Source organism: Vanacampus margaritifer, chromosome 8 (genome assembly GCF_051991255.1).
Source record: "Vanacampus margaritifer isolate UIUO_Vmar chromosome 8, RoL_Vmar_1.0, whole genome shotgun sequence".
Taxonomy (NCBI): Eukaryota; Metazoa; Chordata; class Actinopteri; order Syngnathiformes; family Syngnathidae; genus Vanacampus; species Vanacampus margaritifer.
This window is the reverse complement of record NC_135439.1, coordinates 20205229-20224605: the sequence shown is the minus strand read 5'-3', so window position 1 is coordinate 20224605 and position 19377 is coordinate 20205229. Positions and strand designations below refer to the sequence as shown.

At 39.7% G+C, this 19377-nt stretch overlaps 1 protein-coding gene across 1 annotated transcript; it reads right to left on the bottom strand.

The window, feature by feature from the left end:
* Window positions 1-47: 47 nt before the first annotated feature.
* On the bottom strand, window positions 48-19155 carry LOC144056961 (inter-alpha-trypsin inhibitor heavy chain H3-like). The gene is given in 25 exon segments (XM_077574128.1): window positions 48-272; window positions 350-461; window positions 1260-1432; window positions 3239-3440; window positions 3654-3767; window positions 3875-3946; window positions 4053-4079; window positions 4317-4477; window positions 5058-5197; window positions 5304-5489; window positions 6833-7014; window positions 7151-7276; window positions 7343-7511; window positions 9109-9225; window positions 9307-9435; window positions 10062-10172; window positions 10252-10414; window positions 10501-10605; window positions 11102-11256; window positions 12325-12348; window positions 14190-14219; window positions 14353-14456; window positions 17108-17231; window positions 17316-17402; window positions 19026-19155. Coding segments are annotated over 24 exon segments (2874 nt in total). The 5' UTR covers window positions 17325-17402; window positions 19026-19155; the 3' UTR covers window positions 48-133.
* Window positions 19156-19377: the final 222 nt, after the last annotated feature.

Here is a 19377-nt window from a genome sequence, read left to right as displayed (position 1 = left end):
ATTATGATTGCTTGCTTGCTTGATAATGTAAAAAAAAATCAAAACTGTTGAAATTTTTTTTTTTATTTCACGCATGTATGTTATGTTTTGTCATTGTAGATCAAGACACAATCATAATTAGAAGGTTTGGTTTCTAAACAGTTTTAAAGAGGCCAGAGACAATGTAATCCGAGGCATCTCCGTCAATGATCCCTGTCCCATTATTATGAATGAACCAGCAGGGAACATTTTCTCCATTCTTCACATCTCTTCTGAAGTCTCTTTGCCAGCCCCTGTGAATCAGGAACACGTTGCATTGAACAAATGCTGAAACAACGCCGCTTATTTTAAAACACCACTGATGTCTTACCTGGTCACGTTGAGCTCATGTCCCTTGGCGTACATGGTTGCATCTGGTTTCTCTGGAACTTCTCCTGGACGCAGGTTTGAGACCTCGTATTCAATCCCGTGATAGAACTGACCTGAAAAACGAGCCACCAATGTAAGATCATTAAAAGTACTGTATATTCTGAAGCTTTTGGTGCTTTTGTCACATTTGAGGTTTTTACACATAGTCCTGATTGCGCAACCCTCTCGCGTTAAATTTTGGAGGTTCCGCTGTATTGACTTGATGGGTGCATGCGTGGACCAGAACTTGGCGGAAATTCTGGTCCACCCTCCGGCGTCTCAGGAGGGGATAGGGGTGCACCATCAACACCGTGTATAGTGGAGATGGGGTGCTGCTAAGCTCGACTCGGGACGTCGTGAGACGATGGGCAAAGTACTTCGAAGTCCTCCTCAATTCCACCGACACGTCTTCCGCTGAGGAAGCAGAGTCTCGGGACCCTGAGGTGGGCTCTCCTATCTCGGCGTTTGAAGTCCCTGAGGTGGTTGGAAGGCTCCTCGGTGGCAAAGCCCCGGGGGTGGATGAGATCCACTCGGAGCTCCTAAAGGCTCTTGATGTTGTTGGGCGGTCGTGGTTGACACGCCTCTACAACATTGCGTGGACATTGGGGACAGTGCCTCTGAATTGGCAGGCCGGGGTGGTGGTCTACTTTTTAAGAAGGGGGACCGGAGGGTGTGTTCCAACTACAGAAGGATCACACTCCTCAGTTTCTCTGGTAAGGTCTATTCAGGGGTGCTGGAGAGGAGGGTCCGTCGGGAAGTCGAGGGAAGGGAAGTCTGGGCATCCCTCCTAAAGCTGCTGCCCCCGCGATACAACCTCGGATAAGCAGTAGAAGATGGATGGATGGATGGATGGAGTGCATGTGTGGTTATACCTAGCAGACCGTGAACAGAAGGTGACAGGAGGTGGGTGTCCAGTGTGTAGAAGCCCAAATAATCCCGGTGGTACGGGTGGTTCTTCCACACTTTGTGTAGCAAGATCACAAACTTGACAGAATCTTTGAGAGTTACTGTCAGGCTGCGATCCTTGGTCAAGAGAATATCCATGCTAGAAAGAAAGGAGAGACGAGTAAAGTAGGGAGAAGGGACATGATGGCAGATGACGTCTCAGTCATCATCAGTGTTGGGAAGGTTACGTTAAAAAAGTAATTAGTTATAGTTATTCGCTACTTGCTTAAAAAAGTTAGTAATTGAATTACTTCATAATAAAAGTAACTCGTTACCAGGCAAAGTAACTATTATTATTTTTTTTTAATATATTCAATAATTTTGATTTTGTTTTCAATATTCTTCTTCTTCTTCTTCTTCTTCTTCTTATTATTATTATTATATTTTTGTATAAGAAATTTTAATTATGTCCAACTATACAGGGTGTTTTCATTTATTTCACACAAATGCCTTACTCCGTAATGACATATCATATAATAATAATAATAATAATAATAATTCATTAAATTTACAGTGGTGCCAATTACTACAGCAAACATAATAATAATAATAATAATAAAATAATTACTGGACATAAGGTGATTTGTGGCACATATGTCATCTCTAGGTAATTTGTAGACAGTCCTAGCTAGTCCCTCCAGGATTTCCCGGGCATTTTTTATGATTGTTGCGGGCTAAAATAATCAATAATTTACAGTATAAAAGAAATCGCCACTGCTATGAAATATGCAGTGCTTAATACTATCATGGCCAAAATCATTGCCATAACTAGGCCATACTACTCCATTTACTCCTCAAAATCATCAGCTTCCACTTGATCTCTCTGAAAAACTTTTGTACACTTTCAATTAAGAGAGTATGGTGATATATCTTCAGTTTGTAATTCTACACATTTAGACATGTTTAATGATTGATTTTCGTCAGACAACTGCCCAACTTTAGGCTTACATCATTCACATACAAAGGTTATATAATTGTGCACAAATCTTTCCTGTTATTTTGATTAATGTCACTCTTGTCAAAGTTGTCAAACCCGATGACTTCCAGGCGAGGAACGTGGACTCTTTGCTAAAATGCTAAGCCTTAAAGAAGGAAGACACGTCGTGACACGCTTCCCGCAGCACCTCCAAATTAAAAGTCACTACACAGTTCAGCTGTCAAGACACTTTTATTGTGACGAGCCCCGACAACAACAGTGCCTCTAACTGTGCGCAAATTTTCAGAGCAAGAGTTCCGCAAAAGAGCAACACGACCGTACAATGTCTTGTAGCTTACTTCGAGCCTTGAAACTAATAAAGGAATTGCAAATTAACACATTTCACATACAATAACGATAACTGCGTTTTCAAATATGGGGAGAGTAAGATTTGTCTGTTTATGAAAAAAAAAACAACAGAGTTACCTAACACTGTTCATTTAAACGCCGTTATTCCCAACACTGGTCATCATAAGTCAATATCACCCTTTGAAATGTAGTAGACATATTTTTATTTTTATTTAGTTTTTTGACATATTAGCGTTTAATGAGCTAAAAGGTGAACCTTCAGTTAACAACATGATACATGTAGCAAGCTGTGTTTAACAAATACTCTATATTTTGAATGTTTGAAGGTTTTTATATCACTTCACTATGACCGAGCGGATATGTTAACCTTGAGAATATCCCTGATGTGCGACAATTTCGACCTGCAATGGACAGGCCATACGGGAGTTCTGCCGAACTTCCCGATGGCCATCACGTCCCTGATACTGTATGTGTGAAAATGAAAATGTTGGGCCACTTATAATAAATAATACCATTGAGTTTCATTACTCCACTACATTTTCATGATGACTGCATGACGTGATTCAGATGAGGACAACAGAAGCTTTTTACAGTGCTATTGACCCATGAACAAACACTCACCTGTCTCCTTTGAGGGAAGTTGTGTTGGACCACTGCAACCTGACCCGATTGCCATCTTGGAGCACTAAGACGTTTTTGGTGCTCACCTCCATTCTCACCCCTAAATGTTGGTGAATTATGCCAAAACGCCAAAAGTAGGTGTAGATTTTACCATCCGGAGGAATTTGCTTGTCTCCTATGATCTGGCCATTCACCAAAATACCTAATGAATGCAAAAACAACAGTTAGTTACCATTGTCAGCATTAGACTGCAGGTTATAGTTGAGTGGGACAAGAATGACGAGGAGGGTATGTGAGGTGAGTGAGAAGGTCAACAATCTTGGCCTTTGCTCCTCATGAAAAATAATTAATCTGTATGATTTGCATTAGGAATGATATTTTTCCACATATGGTATGAATGAGAACTTGATTTGACCTGACTTTGTGTCTTTAACAAGGTTGTAAATAGTTCCTGGTTTGTCATTGATGTTGAAGCACAGGGCATCATCTCTGTCTGGGAGCTCTATGATGAAATGGGGATCGCCATCAACTGCAAACAATTAGAAATCAAATTATACATATCAAAAGTGGATTTTCTTTTGTATTAATGTGTAGTAGGCCAAAAGACAATGTATATTAAACATTGAGAGTACTTACCAAAATATGAGGGTGAGATGGCGCCAGTATAACTTGGGTAAGGACTGGCTGGGGCTGAATTGTAATAAGGTCCTGTACAACATCCCAGAAAAAAAATGCTGGTCCATTATCATTAATTCTTTCCAGAAATATACAACTTTAAATACACATTATCTGTTAAGAAAAAAATCTGTCTTACTGTGCCGCTCTGCCTGTTGTCTTTCCTCTGTCAGAGAAAAAGGAGGGAAAATAAATTGGCGCATTTTTGGAGAAAAGTTTGAGCGCAATTACAGTTGCGAAACTTTTATGATTCAATTAATCAAAGCCCATTCAGTGATTTCAACACATTTTTTAAAGGAATTTAAAAGGAAATATAAGCAGTATAATTTAACTGGAAAAATGAGTCAAAGAGAACTTGGATGGAGTTGACACCATCAGATCACTACAAAGATCCATGTCATACCCTCTGTCAGTTTATCAGCAATGAGGGGGCTGCCTGGGCCATCATCAGTCTCAGGCTTGGTGACCACCATGGAGGTGAGCGGCGTGACAAAACTGTATTGTAGGGACATGTCCAAGGCCTTGGCTGTGGCATTTGCTTTCTCATCCTGGCTACCAATCATGCTGTAAGAAAGAACACTGACATTATTCATCCATCCATTTTCTATGCCACTTATCCTCAATAGGTAATGGGGAGAGCTGGGGCCTATCCCAGCTGACTTAAGGCGAGAATTCAGGGTACAAAATGGACTGGTCAGAGCTGGACATGTCATGGAGGTTTTCCATCCAGGTTTTAAGATGCTGCATAGAACAGAGTCGGTCCAGAGTTTTTAATGACTTCCTCCTGGCAAATGACACTGGAGACTATGTGTGTTTTGTTTTGTTGGTTCTGACTGCAGTGTTTAATACATCGGACCACAGCATTATGTTGGTTGGTTTGCAGCACCAGTTGGGCATTCGCATTCCAGAGTAGTTTAGATCTTATTGGGCAGGCATGACTTGTGTTAGTTGTTGGGTGCTCAGAGTCCCACTCTGCACCACTGTCGTCTGGTGTTCCACAGGGTTCCATTTTGGAGCCCCTGCTGTTTTCATTGTATTTGCTTAAGGCCACTTTCGTCCTGTCTGGAGGAAATCAAAACCTGGACCGTACTAAACTTCTTTAACTTCAACAACAAAAAGAAAACAGAAGAGCTAATTGACTGACCTTTTATCCAGCAGCTGCTGGATATTAAGGTAAGCCCATAGACGCTCAGTGAACCCCCCAAAGATGTACTCTTCATCCGGGTAAATGGTGCCCCAATCCAGAGCGCTGGTCTGGCCCTGCACCTGGAAGTTCTCCTCAAACTATAGGGCAGGAAAACAATTTAGGACATCTTGATATGGAATATAGGCAAAGCGGACTGAAGTCCTCAGTTTGGTGGAAAGGTCAACAAAAGTCAAATGGTCTCACCCCCTGGGCAAACACTTCCACTAGGAAGTTGTCCAGGTTATTGTCCACCAGCCGACCAGCCACCACAATCTCAGACCCATTAAACAACTGGCTAAAGTAGTTGGTGGTCAGGAAGTCCACCGCGTTGTCAGGGTAACGTAAATCCACTTCGGAAAGCAGTGGACTTGACACCTCCTCATAGAAACCCTGGAATGAATTCAGACAGACATCAAGACAACCAAACGAGATTTTAATGTGTCTGCTGCTCATGGCTGTAGTCAGACCCTAAAAGATACTGCTGGTGAAAACAGCTGTAATTATTATTTATTGCTATTTTCCAAATATTGTCTTATTGGGTGACCAGCAGAGGTGGGTAGTAACAAGTTACATTTACTCCATTACATTTACTTGAGTAACTTTTTTAAAGTACTTCTAAGAGTAGTTTTACTACACAATACTTTTTACTTTTGAGTAGATGCGAGAAGAAGAAATGCCCCTCTTACTTCGCTATATTGGGCTACATTAGAGTCGTATACCCCCATTTCATACATTAGATTTTTACGGCCTTGCACACTTAAAAGTCTTACATCTTCTCAGAAATTGACAGCCTGTCTAATAATGAGATGCGCCTTATGTGTGCGCCGAGCTCCAAAATCTGTAAATGTTGTAGTGCGACTTCGGTAAGTGTTCTGCTTGACTGACTGTGTGGGAGCATTTCCGCAGACATTGGTTACATACAGGAAATGCAGCCCTGGTTGAGGACTGGCAGGCATGACGAGGACCTGAAAGAGTCAACTGAAAGATGACGTCTTGGTGCTTTCGCTTTAAGAAACTGCCACCTATGGTGATTAGACTGGGAGGCAGCGCCGAGCGAGTTATGCCACAATTTGTTAGCATGCTTGGGCTAACGTGTCTGCTTGCACTGTTGTTCAAGCTTAAAAAGTTTTTTTTGGGGGGGGGCATTTTATGATTTGAAGATGCCAGAATTTGCACATAATTGTATGTTTGTGTCTGTCTGATGAGATTGTTTTAAAAAAATCAGTCTTTATGTTCAAGCTGTTACTCAGTACTTGAGTATTCTTTTCAGAGACTACTTTTTTACTTTTACTTGAGTAATAATATTTTTGAAGTAACGCTACTCTTGAGTACAATTGTTGGCTAACTCTACCCACCTCTGGTGACCAGTCCAGGGACTAGCATGCCACCTCGAGTCCAAAGTCGGATGGGATAGGCTCCAGCTAACCCGTGACACCAATAAGGACATGTGCAAGACAGGATGGATGTGTGCTTTTCTTTTTCTTTGACTTTGTGGATATGTGATGCCATTGTGGAATTGTAAAAATAATAAAAAAATAAATGTACAACAAACAGTACACACGTGTCTGTACTGGCTGCAACACAATATGGTGAAATTCAATTTGAAAGCCAAACAAAATTATGTTGATGCTGTGTTGGTACATTTTTGTAATTTGTTACCACATTTAGAATATTAGCCCTTAGCTTTACTTATTCTAATAGTGGAAAAAGAATGGATAGCCTGAATTCCCCACCTTCAATTGAAGAACCACATCTGAGCCCTCAAAGATTCTACGAGCCAGTCCCTTGTTTCTTTGACTCAGCACATTCAAGAAGTTATAGTTCACATCATTTCCAAATCCAAGACTGAACAGAGTTGTGTTTCAACCATTCGCAGAAACCATATTGTCCTGGATCTTTTTCGGATTGGTCTCACCTTCAGAAGACAAAGCATTATTACAAAATTATTATACATTATTATTAAAAAAAAAAAAAAAACATAACCCTTCGACTGAGACAGCAGCAAATGCAGACCGTTCCACCCCAATGAAGACACAAAAGTGCATACTCACCAGAAAAGGCCATTCCGTCAGTGAGTAAAAGGATCATGTCAATGCTTCTCTCTGGGATCCTCTTCTCTGCTCTGTCTTCCAGCAGCAGTTTTACACTTCTTAACAATGGACTATTTATGTCAGTGCCTAGAAAGACAACATGCAATAAGAAAAGCATTTGCAGGTTTATAAAATTGTGGTTCTTTGGTTTACCTCCTTCTGCGCTCAACTGATTGACAAATTGTATGGCTTGAGTCACGTTCTCCTTTGTCGCTTTGGTTAGTGTTTGTCTCCAACAATTGACCTCATGATCAAATTCGACGATGGCAAAATGGTCATCCTCTTTCAGATCTTGAAGGATGGCTCGCATTGCTTTTTGGGTCTGGAGGGTAAGCATCTGCTCATCAATAACTTCAGACTTTCCAAGCTTGAGGGCTCCACCACTCACACATCATGTTTTGAACATGCAGAATTACCACCAACTGATCAGTGCTTTTATTCTCTTCACTATGGTTAATTCCAGTGGCGTGCAGTCTGGATAGGCAAGGTAGGCACTGCCTACCCGAGGGTGAAATGAAAGTTGAAACTATTTGCCTTTTTCTATTTATTGTAATTATTTATTTCATTTCAGAAAGCCTATACTACCTATAGGTTTAAAAGTGACAACGTTTGGTGTTTTTCATACCTCAATTAAAAATGGCTCATTACTTTGTCTGGCCTGCAGGCAAAAATATTGCAAAAATGATCCTCCTGAAGGTACACTGCTAATGTGCTTTTCCCAGCCCCATACACGTAGCGCTGTGAGTTCGCACATGCGTAGTCAGTTTCTCAGTAAAAAAGTCCTGTACGCAAATAGGTAGATCGCTACGCAGCCATTTTACGTTGCTGTATTATTCCTATGCGAACGTATTTGTGAATTCAAAACACACTTAGTGCACTGCAAAGCGGTAAGATGACGCCACTCTGGAGAATATAAAACTATTTTCACGGCTTTCTTTTGAGGGAAAACGCCGTCTTTTGAACGATGGGAGACCAACGCCTTAGCTACTGGATGTTCAGCAAAGTAAGGGACAAAGAATTATTGGTACTTTTCACAAAGAATGGTGCAAAAGGGAAGATTGACTTTGTGGATGTGCTTCGATTAAATGTCTGTTTCACTTTAAATTGTGTTTGGCATTGCTATTTAGCTTAGCTATTAGCTTGTTTATGTGAGGAAATAGGCTGTTTTACAGAGAAATATTCACTTTATTACATTCTTTCCGGGCATCCGGGCGGGTTTGAAATTGTCCGTTTTTTGCTGTGCGGCAAATGGGAGGCAGAAATCACTGCAACGTTTACTGTGGCTGGCAGACTGCGCACTGGCTGACGGTGGCCCAGAACTTTAGCTGAGTGGCAAGTCTTGAGCTGCCGCATCGGAGGCGATGGGTACGAACCCCGCTCAAAGTAAAAAAAAAAAAAAAAGATTTCGGAGCAAAAAATGTAAGACTTCAAAAGAGAGTAATGTTTTTTGTTTTACTTTCTACCTATACAGAGGAGACATATGTTAAAATTGTTTGAATGTATGGCATCCTGTATCTGAGCATCAAGTATCTCGAGGTCAGTCTGAGTGTCCTCTTTTTTTGTATAATAATACTAATTATTATTATTATTGTGATGATAAATCTAGTAACTCAGCTTTAACTATCCTGCTGGTTAAAATAACATGTGGATCGAGTTTTATTCGGAGATTCATCCAAATGGAACAAGCTGCTACTCACAATTAGAGAAGTAGGCATTACCTTTAAGACCTCAACTTCAGCTGGGTCAAAACTGACATGTTACATTCCTCAAAATATTCTGTATGATCATTATATTTTGTTTAGAAATTACTTTAAAATCATTTCCTTTCTTCCTTGTGTTTATGTGTGGGTATCCGTACTGTATGGTATTGAAATCTCTTGACAATGTACACTGACAAAAAAATTCCAACAGTCTCTTACCTGGAGCATTTTATTTCCATCCATTGAGCCGCTCGTATCAATGACAAACACTACATTTGTTGGGACTCTTGGCAGGCCGGGTGGTGCAAAGAAGTGCACAAAGTATCCGTTGACAATCTGAAGGGCGGAAAAACTCTATAAATCCAATGACAAGCGTGGCGATCCAAACTATCTCATCATAAGAATTTCACAGATGACCTGTATGTCCCCGAGGCTCGTTGCGCGATTCACGTCATATGTGACGACAAAATCTCCATCAATCAGCGTTCCATCACAGTCTGGACATTTTCTCTGCTGATCCAGACTTGGTGAGAAAGCAATGTGTGCCTGGAAGTAGGATCAAATTTCAAATCAACCAACTTGCAAATGGAAAGCATTTTGGAACTCATTCACATAGCGGGTTTGTGATCTTGATTTTGTTTATTTCATTTGTAATGTTCATAAAATTGTTTGACAGACACAAAGGCTGAATTGAAAGGACTATTCCGAACAAACACTTAGAATCGGATAGCTTGTGACCGGAATTAGGCCTCTTTTAAATGTGGGTACAACTCTGGTATGTATCGGACATCCGCCAAGTGAGTGAAGTTTAAACGGTCAGATGGGATGTAGGTATACCCCGACGATGTGAGCTTGACGTCATACAAATACTCCGACCGTGGATGTATAATGACCCCGCTCCCCCAAACAACACAAACAAACAAAATAACACCTTAAGTGAATCTAAACTACAGCAAATGTTAAGAGAATTAAATCTATTGCTGTATGATCTAAATTCGAGCTTATCATAAGGAAGTCCAGGTGCACCTAAGAAAGTATAATGTGTAACGTGTTTTTTATTTGTTATTGTTCACTTCCTTGTTCTCACTGTCAAGTGTTGTTCCCAAGATCAGGGTTGGGCAATCCAAGTCCAGAAACCTGGATTTCGCAACCCTTCCCAAGCTGTAGTGTACCTTCTTCTCTGTGACAGTTTTCTCCACCAGGGGAAGCAGCTCGTTGGAGAGGAATGTAGCATGGGTTTCAACGTAAGAAATGCCTTGAGGCTCGTAGATGTTTGTCACAATCTGATTCAAATACATGAGCAAATTGTGAAACTTCATTCAGCACCAGTTGCAAGATTGGTAAATGAATGTGGATATTAACCTGGAACTCCTGGACAAGTTGTTTGGGTTTTACTCGGGTCAGAATCTCATACTGGCCCAGTTTTCTCTGAAGGAGCTCCTCGTGGGTCAAAACGAAAGTGACGTTACTTTTGGCTGCAATGTTGACAGACACTGAAAACGTTTCCATCTTCCTCCCAGAAGCTCTTGATAGAAGCACAAAAGAAGTTATGAGAAGATGATTCAGAAAACATCTCATTTGACTTGACCAGTCCAGCAGTCGACGACTTACTTGACCAGCCCGGCAGTCTGTCCTGAAGAAACCGCCTTCTGATACTGTTTCTTGGCTTTCTCTTTCTCCTTCACTTCTCCGACATAAACTTGACTATCAATGTCCCTAAGAAAAGTGAAGAAAGACAATTGAACAGTGACAAACTCAAGGTCAGAATTGACATTAAATCTCTTCAAACAGATAAGCAGTTTTATGTCTTGCTTTATGTTCCTTTCCTGGACTGAAGCATGACCTTAAACCAGAGGTGGGCAATCTCGGTCCTCGAGGGCCGTAGTCCTGCAGCTTTTGGAGGTTTCTCACTTCCAACGCAAGCTGATTCAACAGGATCATTATCAGGCTTATGCAGAGCTTGCTGATGAGCTGATCATATATCAGCTGTGTTGGAGAAAGGCAACCTGCAAAACCTGCAGGACTCTGGCCCTCGATGCCCACCTCTGCCTTAAACCCAGGTTGGATACCGCACACGGATTTTTGGCATACCGCCACACCACTAGGTAAACCCCTTTGTGGTTAAATATGAATGTGGTTTCAGTTTTTCAGAGCAACCATAACAACACTAAGTTGGGCCCCCCTATTCTAAAATATCATCATGGGATCTTACATGGTGAAGTTAGTGATGAAGGCAGTTTTTGGGAGCTCCACTTCGAAGAAGATTTCCTGCGAGACGTTGGCTTTGTTCAAAGCCGTTGAGGTCATGACGGTGTGAGCAAAACGAGACGTCACAGCACAGTCCACCTTCACACTAAGCACCTCCACCTGAGATGAAGAGAGGGAAGCATTGTGAAAACCTTTTGAGCATTCCATCAATATCATTAAGGAAAATCTCTCCAACTGATGACAGTTTTTCTGTCGATAGGACTGCTGTCAAACATTTCACATGAGAATTTCAGGAAGATGTGCTGTTGTTTTGAGTTATTCTGCTAGGAATGATCATGGTGGTAAACAGGCATGGGGAGTAACGGAATACATGTACCGCCGTTACGTAATCAGATTGCAAAAAAAAAAAATCTAACTGTATTCCATTACGGTTACAGGAAAAAACATGTTATCAGATTACAGGTAAATTTATAAAAAAAATACTTTGAGGGATTACAATTTCTACGTTGAGAGAGAGTGCGAAAGAGGGCGAGAGAGAGACAGAGCGAGAGATAGAGAGAGAGAGAGAGGGACAGAGCGAGAGAGAGCGCGTGCACACGCGCGTGAGTAGGACCGTTGCTACATGTCGAGAGGAGGAAATGGCGACCGGTATTCACTGGAACTTACTCGGAGCGAAAGTTTGAGCTGAGAATCTATCTATCTATCTATCTATCTATCTATCTATCTATCTATCTATCTATCTATCTATCTATCTATCTATCTATCTATCTGTGAGGTGTGGTTGCTTTCAGTGACAGTTCGAAAACAGTATATGGCCTTCAATCAATCAATCAATCAATCAATCAATCAATCGCCTACATGCTTTATAATTGCACAAGGATTTTTGCTATTTGTAGTCACCCCAGGTCCCTATCACCCGCAAATAGCAGGGGCACATTGTATAGAATATATATTGGGGTGATATTTATTTTTAGTTTGTCTTCATGAGCATACTCAATATTGGAGTAATCCAAAAGTAATCCAGTTACATTACTATAATATTATGGCACTTGGATTATGTTACTAACTACATTTTTTAGCCGGTAACTTGTAACTGTGATGGATTACTTTTTAAAAGTAACTCTCTCAACCCTGGTGGTAAATACGCTAGTGACAATTAACATCAATAGGCCTATCCATCACTACAATAGAATACAGTATATGAATTCAAGCAGATCCTTTCCTCACCGTGACAGCCTGTGTACTTCTTTTCTGTAAGAGAAGAACAGACAATTACACATTATGATAAGCAAGCCAATGGTTCACATTTTAAGTGCTAAACCACTCGAAGCTCATCAGAGGAAAGAGTGACTATTTTGAAGAAACTAGAATATAAAAACATGTTTTCAATTATGTCATCTTTTTAAAGTACATAACTCCACATATTCATTCATAGTTTTGATGCCTTCAGTGAGAATCTACAATGTAAATAGTCATGAAAATATAGAAAATGCATTGCATGAGAAGATGAGTCCAAACTTTTGGCCTGTACTGCACGTTACCAGGAAGTCTTCCGATCTTCTTTCTAAAATGTTTTACAACATCCACTAGATTTATCCTAAATGCTTATGATTGAGCTCTTTTAAAGCATTAAATGACTTTTTTTTCCACAATCGTTTTCTTGAGCTGGGTGTGTTTTTTGGTTTTAGTAATTTTAGTAGACTATCTTTTATTTCTGTAATTTCATTTTAAATGTCTTTACAAAAACAATGATCTTTGTTTTGCTTTTAAATGTATTTTTAATCATGTAAAGCACAATGCGTTATATAAATAAAGCTGCTGAATCCCGTTTATTTTCTTTACATTCTGTTTTATTAGGTTTTTATATTTTACAACACAGTGCTATTTTTTGTTTATTAAAAATGTATCCAAAAAATGTGGTGAAGTAACTTGACTACAAGCTTGTCTACACTATTAACTCATTCATTGCCATTGACAGCTATAGACTTTTTAAAAAATCATTTGAACTATTTCTATAAGTTAAACTTTTTTTTTGTTTTGTTAACAAGAGTATGAAGGTATACATTTACAACAGATATAAAATTTGTGATTAATCGTGAGGAAACTAGTGAAGTCATACGATTAAAAATTTTATTCGCCTGATGTCCCTAATTTTTAATAATCTTTTCTTTAAAAGAAAAATACTGCGCTTGCTCTGTCCTGGCGGGGGTCGACGGCTCCCCTCTTTGGTGGAGATTTTCATGCATGCTAGATCCACCACACCAGCATCTATCGAGACTCAGACACAATTTGTTTCTCCCTCAGGTCATTGATTCGGTGGAGGCTGGTGTCTGTGGATCTCACTCTGCTTCGTCTGTCCTTTCTACCTTTCCTCAGTTTCTCCTTTGGGCCCTTGAGGTTTCCCTGATTTGTTGGAGTTTAGATGTCTCTGGGGTTGGTGAAGGTTAGTGGCCCGGTGGGTGGTGTCTGGTCGGTGCTGGGCTTCGCTTTTCTTTCTTTTCTTTGGTCCCCCTTCGGGTCTCCTGGCGGCCCCACGACTCTGGCTGGATTTTGAAGTGTTCGGTTTAGGTGAACGGTATGGGAATTCTTCTTCTTATTATTTTTTTCTTTCTCACGCACGCACGCACGCACACACACACGCACGCACGCACAAACACACATAAAAAATAAAAAATAAAAAAAAAGGGAGAACAATGATGATGACATTTCAAATGATCAATACTGAGATCTCCCCAAAAAAATAAAAAAATAAATAAATAAAAAAAATAAAAGAAAAATACTAATTGTTAAATTTTTAATAATCTTTTTTTTTTTTTAAGAAAAGATTATTAAAAATTAGGGGGGCCAGGCGATTACAATCTTTAATCGTAATTAATCGCATGACTTCACTAGTTAACTCACGATTAATCACAAATTTTATATCTGTTCTAATACAATAAGAAAAAATCTAGGTTTTCATACTCTTGTTAACAAAAGTGGGAAAAAAAAATTAACTCATAGAAATAGTTCAAATAAATTTTTGATGTCTATAGCTGTCAATGGCAGTGAATGAGTTAAGTAGGTACCGCTGTGCAATCATTTCTGGCAAATACCTGCAGTGACCTGGCAGGACGTCTTGCCTCCTATGAAAACAAACACAGCAAACAAAAATGGAGGGTAGAACTCAGAAAACGTTCCTGGGATGACCAAGGCACAAAAATTCTTCAAATCTTGCATCTAAAACTCCGTTTCACATGTCATAAGTCAGAATATTACCTCGGCAGCTCCATCTGGTCCAGGGATGACCAAATCTGCCTGAGCCGGGCTGGGCAGCCACAGGCAGGCGCTGCCCCATAGCAGCACTAGTCCAACAGTCAACGCTGCAGACATGACCAAAGCTCAACTGAACACAGGGTTACTTCACCACCCGAGAAACATAAGTGCTCTGGCCAGGGGGCGGGAGACAGTGTTGACCAATTAACTTACAGCCATGGCGGTGGAGGACGGAAGGTGGACATTTTGGGGCTTGAAAATAAAAAATACACCTGGCATCTGGAGTGTGTTGACTCACATTGCTGTTTTATTTAAAGCGTACAAGCACATTTGCTTTGCCAGATACGTTAAATATTGTTCAATATACAGTGCTGGGCAAACCAGAGTACTTGGAAAATGTGGTGACCTAAGCTGCAAGTTATTATACATGAAATAAAGCTTCACTACACATGCAAGCACATAGTGCAGTAGGTTACTGTTTGAATTTTTATCCATAGTTTAATTATATAATCATGTGCTCACTTGTGCTGAATTCGTCTCGCTGCTGCTGTAGAGTTAGTGCAATTTAACAGACTTAACAAATAAGAACGGCCATAATTCCTCATAGTGGGTGGGGCTTTTATTTTCACTAATTAACAGGGGTCTGGTTATCTTTTACAGGTAACGAATAGTTAGCTTTGTTTTTCTAACAATAAATAAATAACAAGCCTCTGCAGCCCCAGACCATGCAGCGGCACGTTTCAGATGGTCAGCCATGGCATTATAAATTTCTTGTTCTGTGGCCTTCCATCCCATATTTGACAGTAGCTGTAAACACAAAGAAACAAAACAAACAAACAAAAAGCATTTATTCCTGAAAAATAACATATAGTTTTTTCGTAGATTGGCGCACGTGTACGCGGCGTAAAAACGCGTGCATCTCAATTTTTGTGTTAGCGCAACAAAACTGTTAGGGGACGGATGCGCTTTCCGGCGAACACAGCTGCCGTACCTCCATCCTTCAAAGAGGCTATTTGGAAAATTGTATGAACTCTCCCGCCTACCAGCAATCCTATACCCATTACTCTCACTTGATCCCAGCAATTAATCCTATTTCCTATTATCCGTCTTCTTCAAATCAGATAGAGCTTCAACAATTTAAAGTAAATTTGGACCTCATTGGACAAGCAACATAATTTTTGGGCAAAATTTTGACCGCATTTGATAGGCTAAAAACTACCCAATTTCGAACGACTATTTTTGCGCTAAATTTAGACCAAATTGGACGGGTTATAACACGACCCAGTTTTCAACATCTATTTTGGGTCTTAATCAAGTCTAAGACGGACGGACACGTGTCTGGTGCTGGGTGGGTTAGAACGTACTTGCAAATATGTTCATACATATTCCCAAATACGTTCAAACGTACTCACAAATATGTTTGAACATATTCGCAATTACGTTCAAACGTATTTGTAGGCTAAATGCTACAAAGTTAGCATACCTTCCCATAATGCCACGGGGTACTATTTGCGTATGCGCGAGTGAAAACAAAACCCCGTTTTTTTAGGCATTTGGGCCACATTACCAATTTGTTGAATTGGTAATTGAAAAATGAAGTAGAAAAAACGTTGTTTATTCATAACGTTTAAAAATGTATTATGTCTGCAGTGCATGATTTAGGTTCTTCATTTTATGGTTTAAAGTAAACCAGAAAAAGACAATAACTATAAACAGAAAAAAAGTTACTTATTTACTTCTAGGCATTGATTAGCACATCAATATGAGTCACGCACATTTGGCTTATTCACCAACGTGAATTGCAAAGTGCAACTGTTTAAATAAACTCCCATCGTGTCAACACAGACTTCGTTCGGCCTTGCACCCACAATTTCTGGGAGATGCAATATTTAAAAATTAAATGTAAATTTTTGTCAAAAATCAGGGAACATTTTTCTTTTCTTTTTTCTTTTAATGAATATTGCGCTTTTTTCCTCCCACTTTTTCAAAAAACATTTTGCATTTAAAGCAAGACAAAACTGACAGAGACAATTGTTATTTCAACATTAGTATGTGTTATGGTATATATCTGCAATTTGATATTTTTACCAAAATTGCATCGGGGGAAACATACAGTATATAAGAAAATGTTGTAACTTGCAGTTTTATATCGAAAATTATAATAATAATTAAAATAAACTTCACTTCAGAGTTGTAATGGAAGCAAGCACCATGCCCTTTGACTATTATTTACTTTGTATTGTAACAATACAGTACTATATATAATCCCGTGTCAGTTGTGAGTAGTTTTGTAAAAATGAGAAAGACAATGTTAAAATTATATTTTAACATACATAAACAGCGCTGTGAAAGCCCCAATGTGGTCGATCGGGCTAAATATATATGATGGATGAGCACTAGATTATGGTTTGGGGCACACATTGTTCGATTTGCCCTTGGCGCTATGTCATCGTGTGTTGATCTGGAATAATATTGACCCATCCTGTAAATCGGTGTTGATATCTCAAAATGCGTTGGCGGGAGGCAGGAGCATGCAGGGCTGGGTGGTTAACTACTGAACTTCGCGTGCCGCTGGAGGAAGCTTGGACAAATGAGCAAACACACACTGATGAAAAAATCCCCCCCTGGGTAGAAGTAATAACATTTAGAAGGAAACATTGTTGGTAGATTTGTTGCAATAGGAAAAGTCTACGTTTGTGAATGTGTGACACCATTTGAATGACGTTCGTGAGAGGAAGAAACAACCCGTGTGACTTACCACACTCCGCCATGACCTCATAGGTCTTACTCTTGACTTCACCCTTCAACCCCAGTTTGCTGCGGGCTCCTTTCAGGTCCTCCTCCTTCATGGGTGGACGCTTCTTCTTTTTCACTTCGTCTGGCTAGGATGGACCGAAGAGCAGACGGGGATAACGATGCTAACAGTGTATATTCAATGATTAAAAGTCCATTTGAAATGATTTTACCTGTGACATGTTGCTCCAAGTTGTTGCGTTGGTTCGTTTGAGTGTGTCTGCTTCACGCCTGGGGTGTGTCTTTTACCCCCTGATAGCCTGACGTGATATATATAGTCCAGCTACAGACCCAGTTCAGATCACTATTGGCAACCCAGTGTATATAATAGAAATGACAGTTTATCTGTAAATAACTTAAACAGAATACCTGTAAATAATATCTGTAAATGCTGCACAAATAAAAGACATTTTTAGATTATTTTTCTGTCCGTATTTATATAATTTATTTGGCTTCCGCCATATTCATAAACCATGTACAGTATGTTAGGTAACTTGAATACCTGTACTCTAAATTGTACATAGGAGTGCCTATTGGTCTATGTATATGTGCCCCTATTGACCTATTGATTATTCTATCGACCAGGTATGGGCATCTGGAAAGATGGAGTGGGCCACAATTTTTCATCAGCACTTGTACTGGGCCACATATGACCACATAAGACCATGCACTTCCAGACAAAAATTGTACATCACAATATCTTATTATAGTCCATGTCTCATGACTCATGCTCATGCACAATAAAAAGATCCAGCCTTCAATCAAAATTTGAATATTCACTATGTTTGTTACTCCAAATCTCCAAATTAATCGGCTTACTCACGTGACAATCAGTGGATCTTATCTTATCTTATCTTATTATGGCAGTATAAGACCCGGTGTAAATTCAACCAAGCGATACCTGCCATCTAGTGGTGAATGGTGATATTACCAAATATCAATAATAAAAACTATAGCGTGGAAAAAAGTAGGAAAAATGTGTCTATGTTTGACGCCCAATGAAATACATTGGGGATGGGTGGGTGGCGGTTGGGAGGGGAAACATTTTTGTAAATCTTAAAAAAATAAATTAATAAAAAACACTTTTAAACCTCCAATACCATGATAATTTTTTATTATTTTTTTTTTTTATGATTTACAAAATGTTTTTGTTCCCTCCCAATGCATGAAAACAAGCTGGAGTCAACTGTAGTATAGGAAACGTGTCTATATTTTTTATTTATTTATTTTTTATCTTAATCAAGGGCACACTCACAGTTTGGGTGTGCTCCACCCCACTCACCACCAGTTACTTATCCCTGATAGAGCCAATGGATGAATAAATTAATAGTTATGCAATATAAACATATTTACGTGTCCAGAATGTCTTTTTAGTATGACTCAATATTACACATACTGTATACTACTAAACTTCACCATATCTTCAAATTGCACTGTGCTCCTTTGAACAAAGTTTGCTGGGTTTTACATATGCCTGACTCGTTTTATTCCTGTTATTTCATGTGACTGGAACACACGACAATAAACATCCTGTGTTTTGAATCTTATATAAGTGCTAGTTGGGGTAGAAAATCAATAAACTCCACCACAGTTAAGCCACAAATCTCAATTTTAAATAGCTTTTAATATGTTCTGACTAAATTGTGACTTCTAACTTTACTCCCCACCAGCACTCTGACAGCTGTGCACTGCCAAAAACTTTTCTTTCTGAGGATTTACAAGACATCCAGGCATTGATTGGGGGTGGGGGGTGGGGGTGGGGGGGTCTAATGTAAATACTGACATTCATTTATTTAAGGAACAAGACAAAAAGTTTAAAAAATAATACAAAATAAAATAAAAACTTAGGATTTTCAATATCATGCATTACATATCTGCATTACCTCCACATGAGCCTCTCTGTGGGAAACAAGCAGAGCTCCTTGCCCCTGAGCTGCAAGCACAAAGCAGACCCAAGCCCACGGTAGGACTCTCCAGAACACAGGCAGGCCCGCGACGAGGAAAGTCCGATCCCCAAGCATGGCTGAAAACAAGTGCTCTGGGAATTCAAGGCATGTAAAAGAAAGTCTTCCCAAGATCTTTACTCCGCCCACGCATGTTCCTGGAGGCGGAACTTCTGTTTCCACTCTGACAGCATGAGTCAGTGGCCATCAGTGTGTGTTTTCCCAGAAATTGGCATGTGTGGGATAGAATTAAGAATGCATGGAAGGCTTTATAACCTGAAGTCAAATCTAG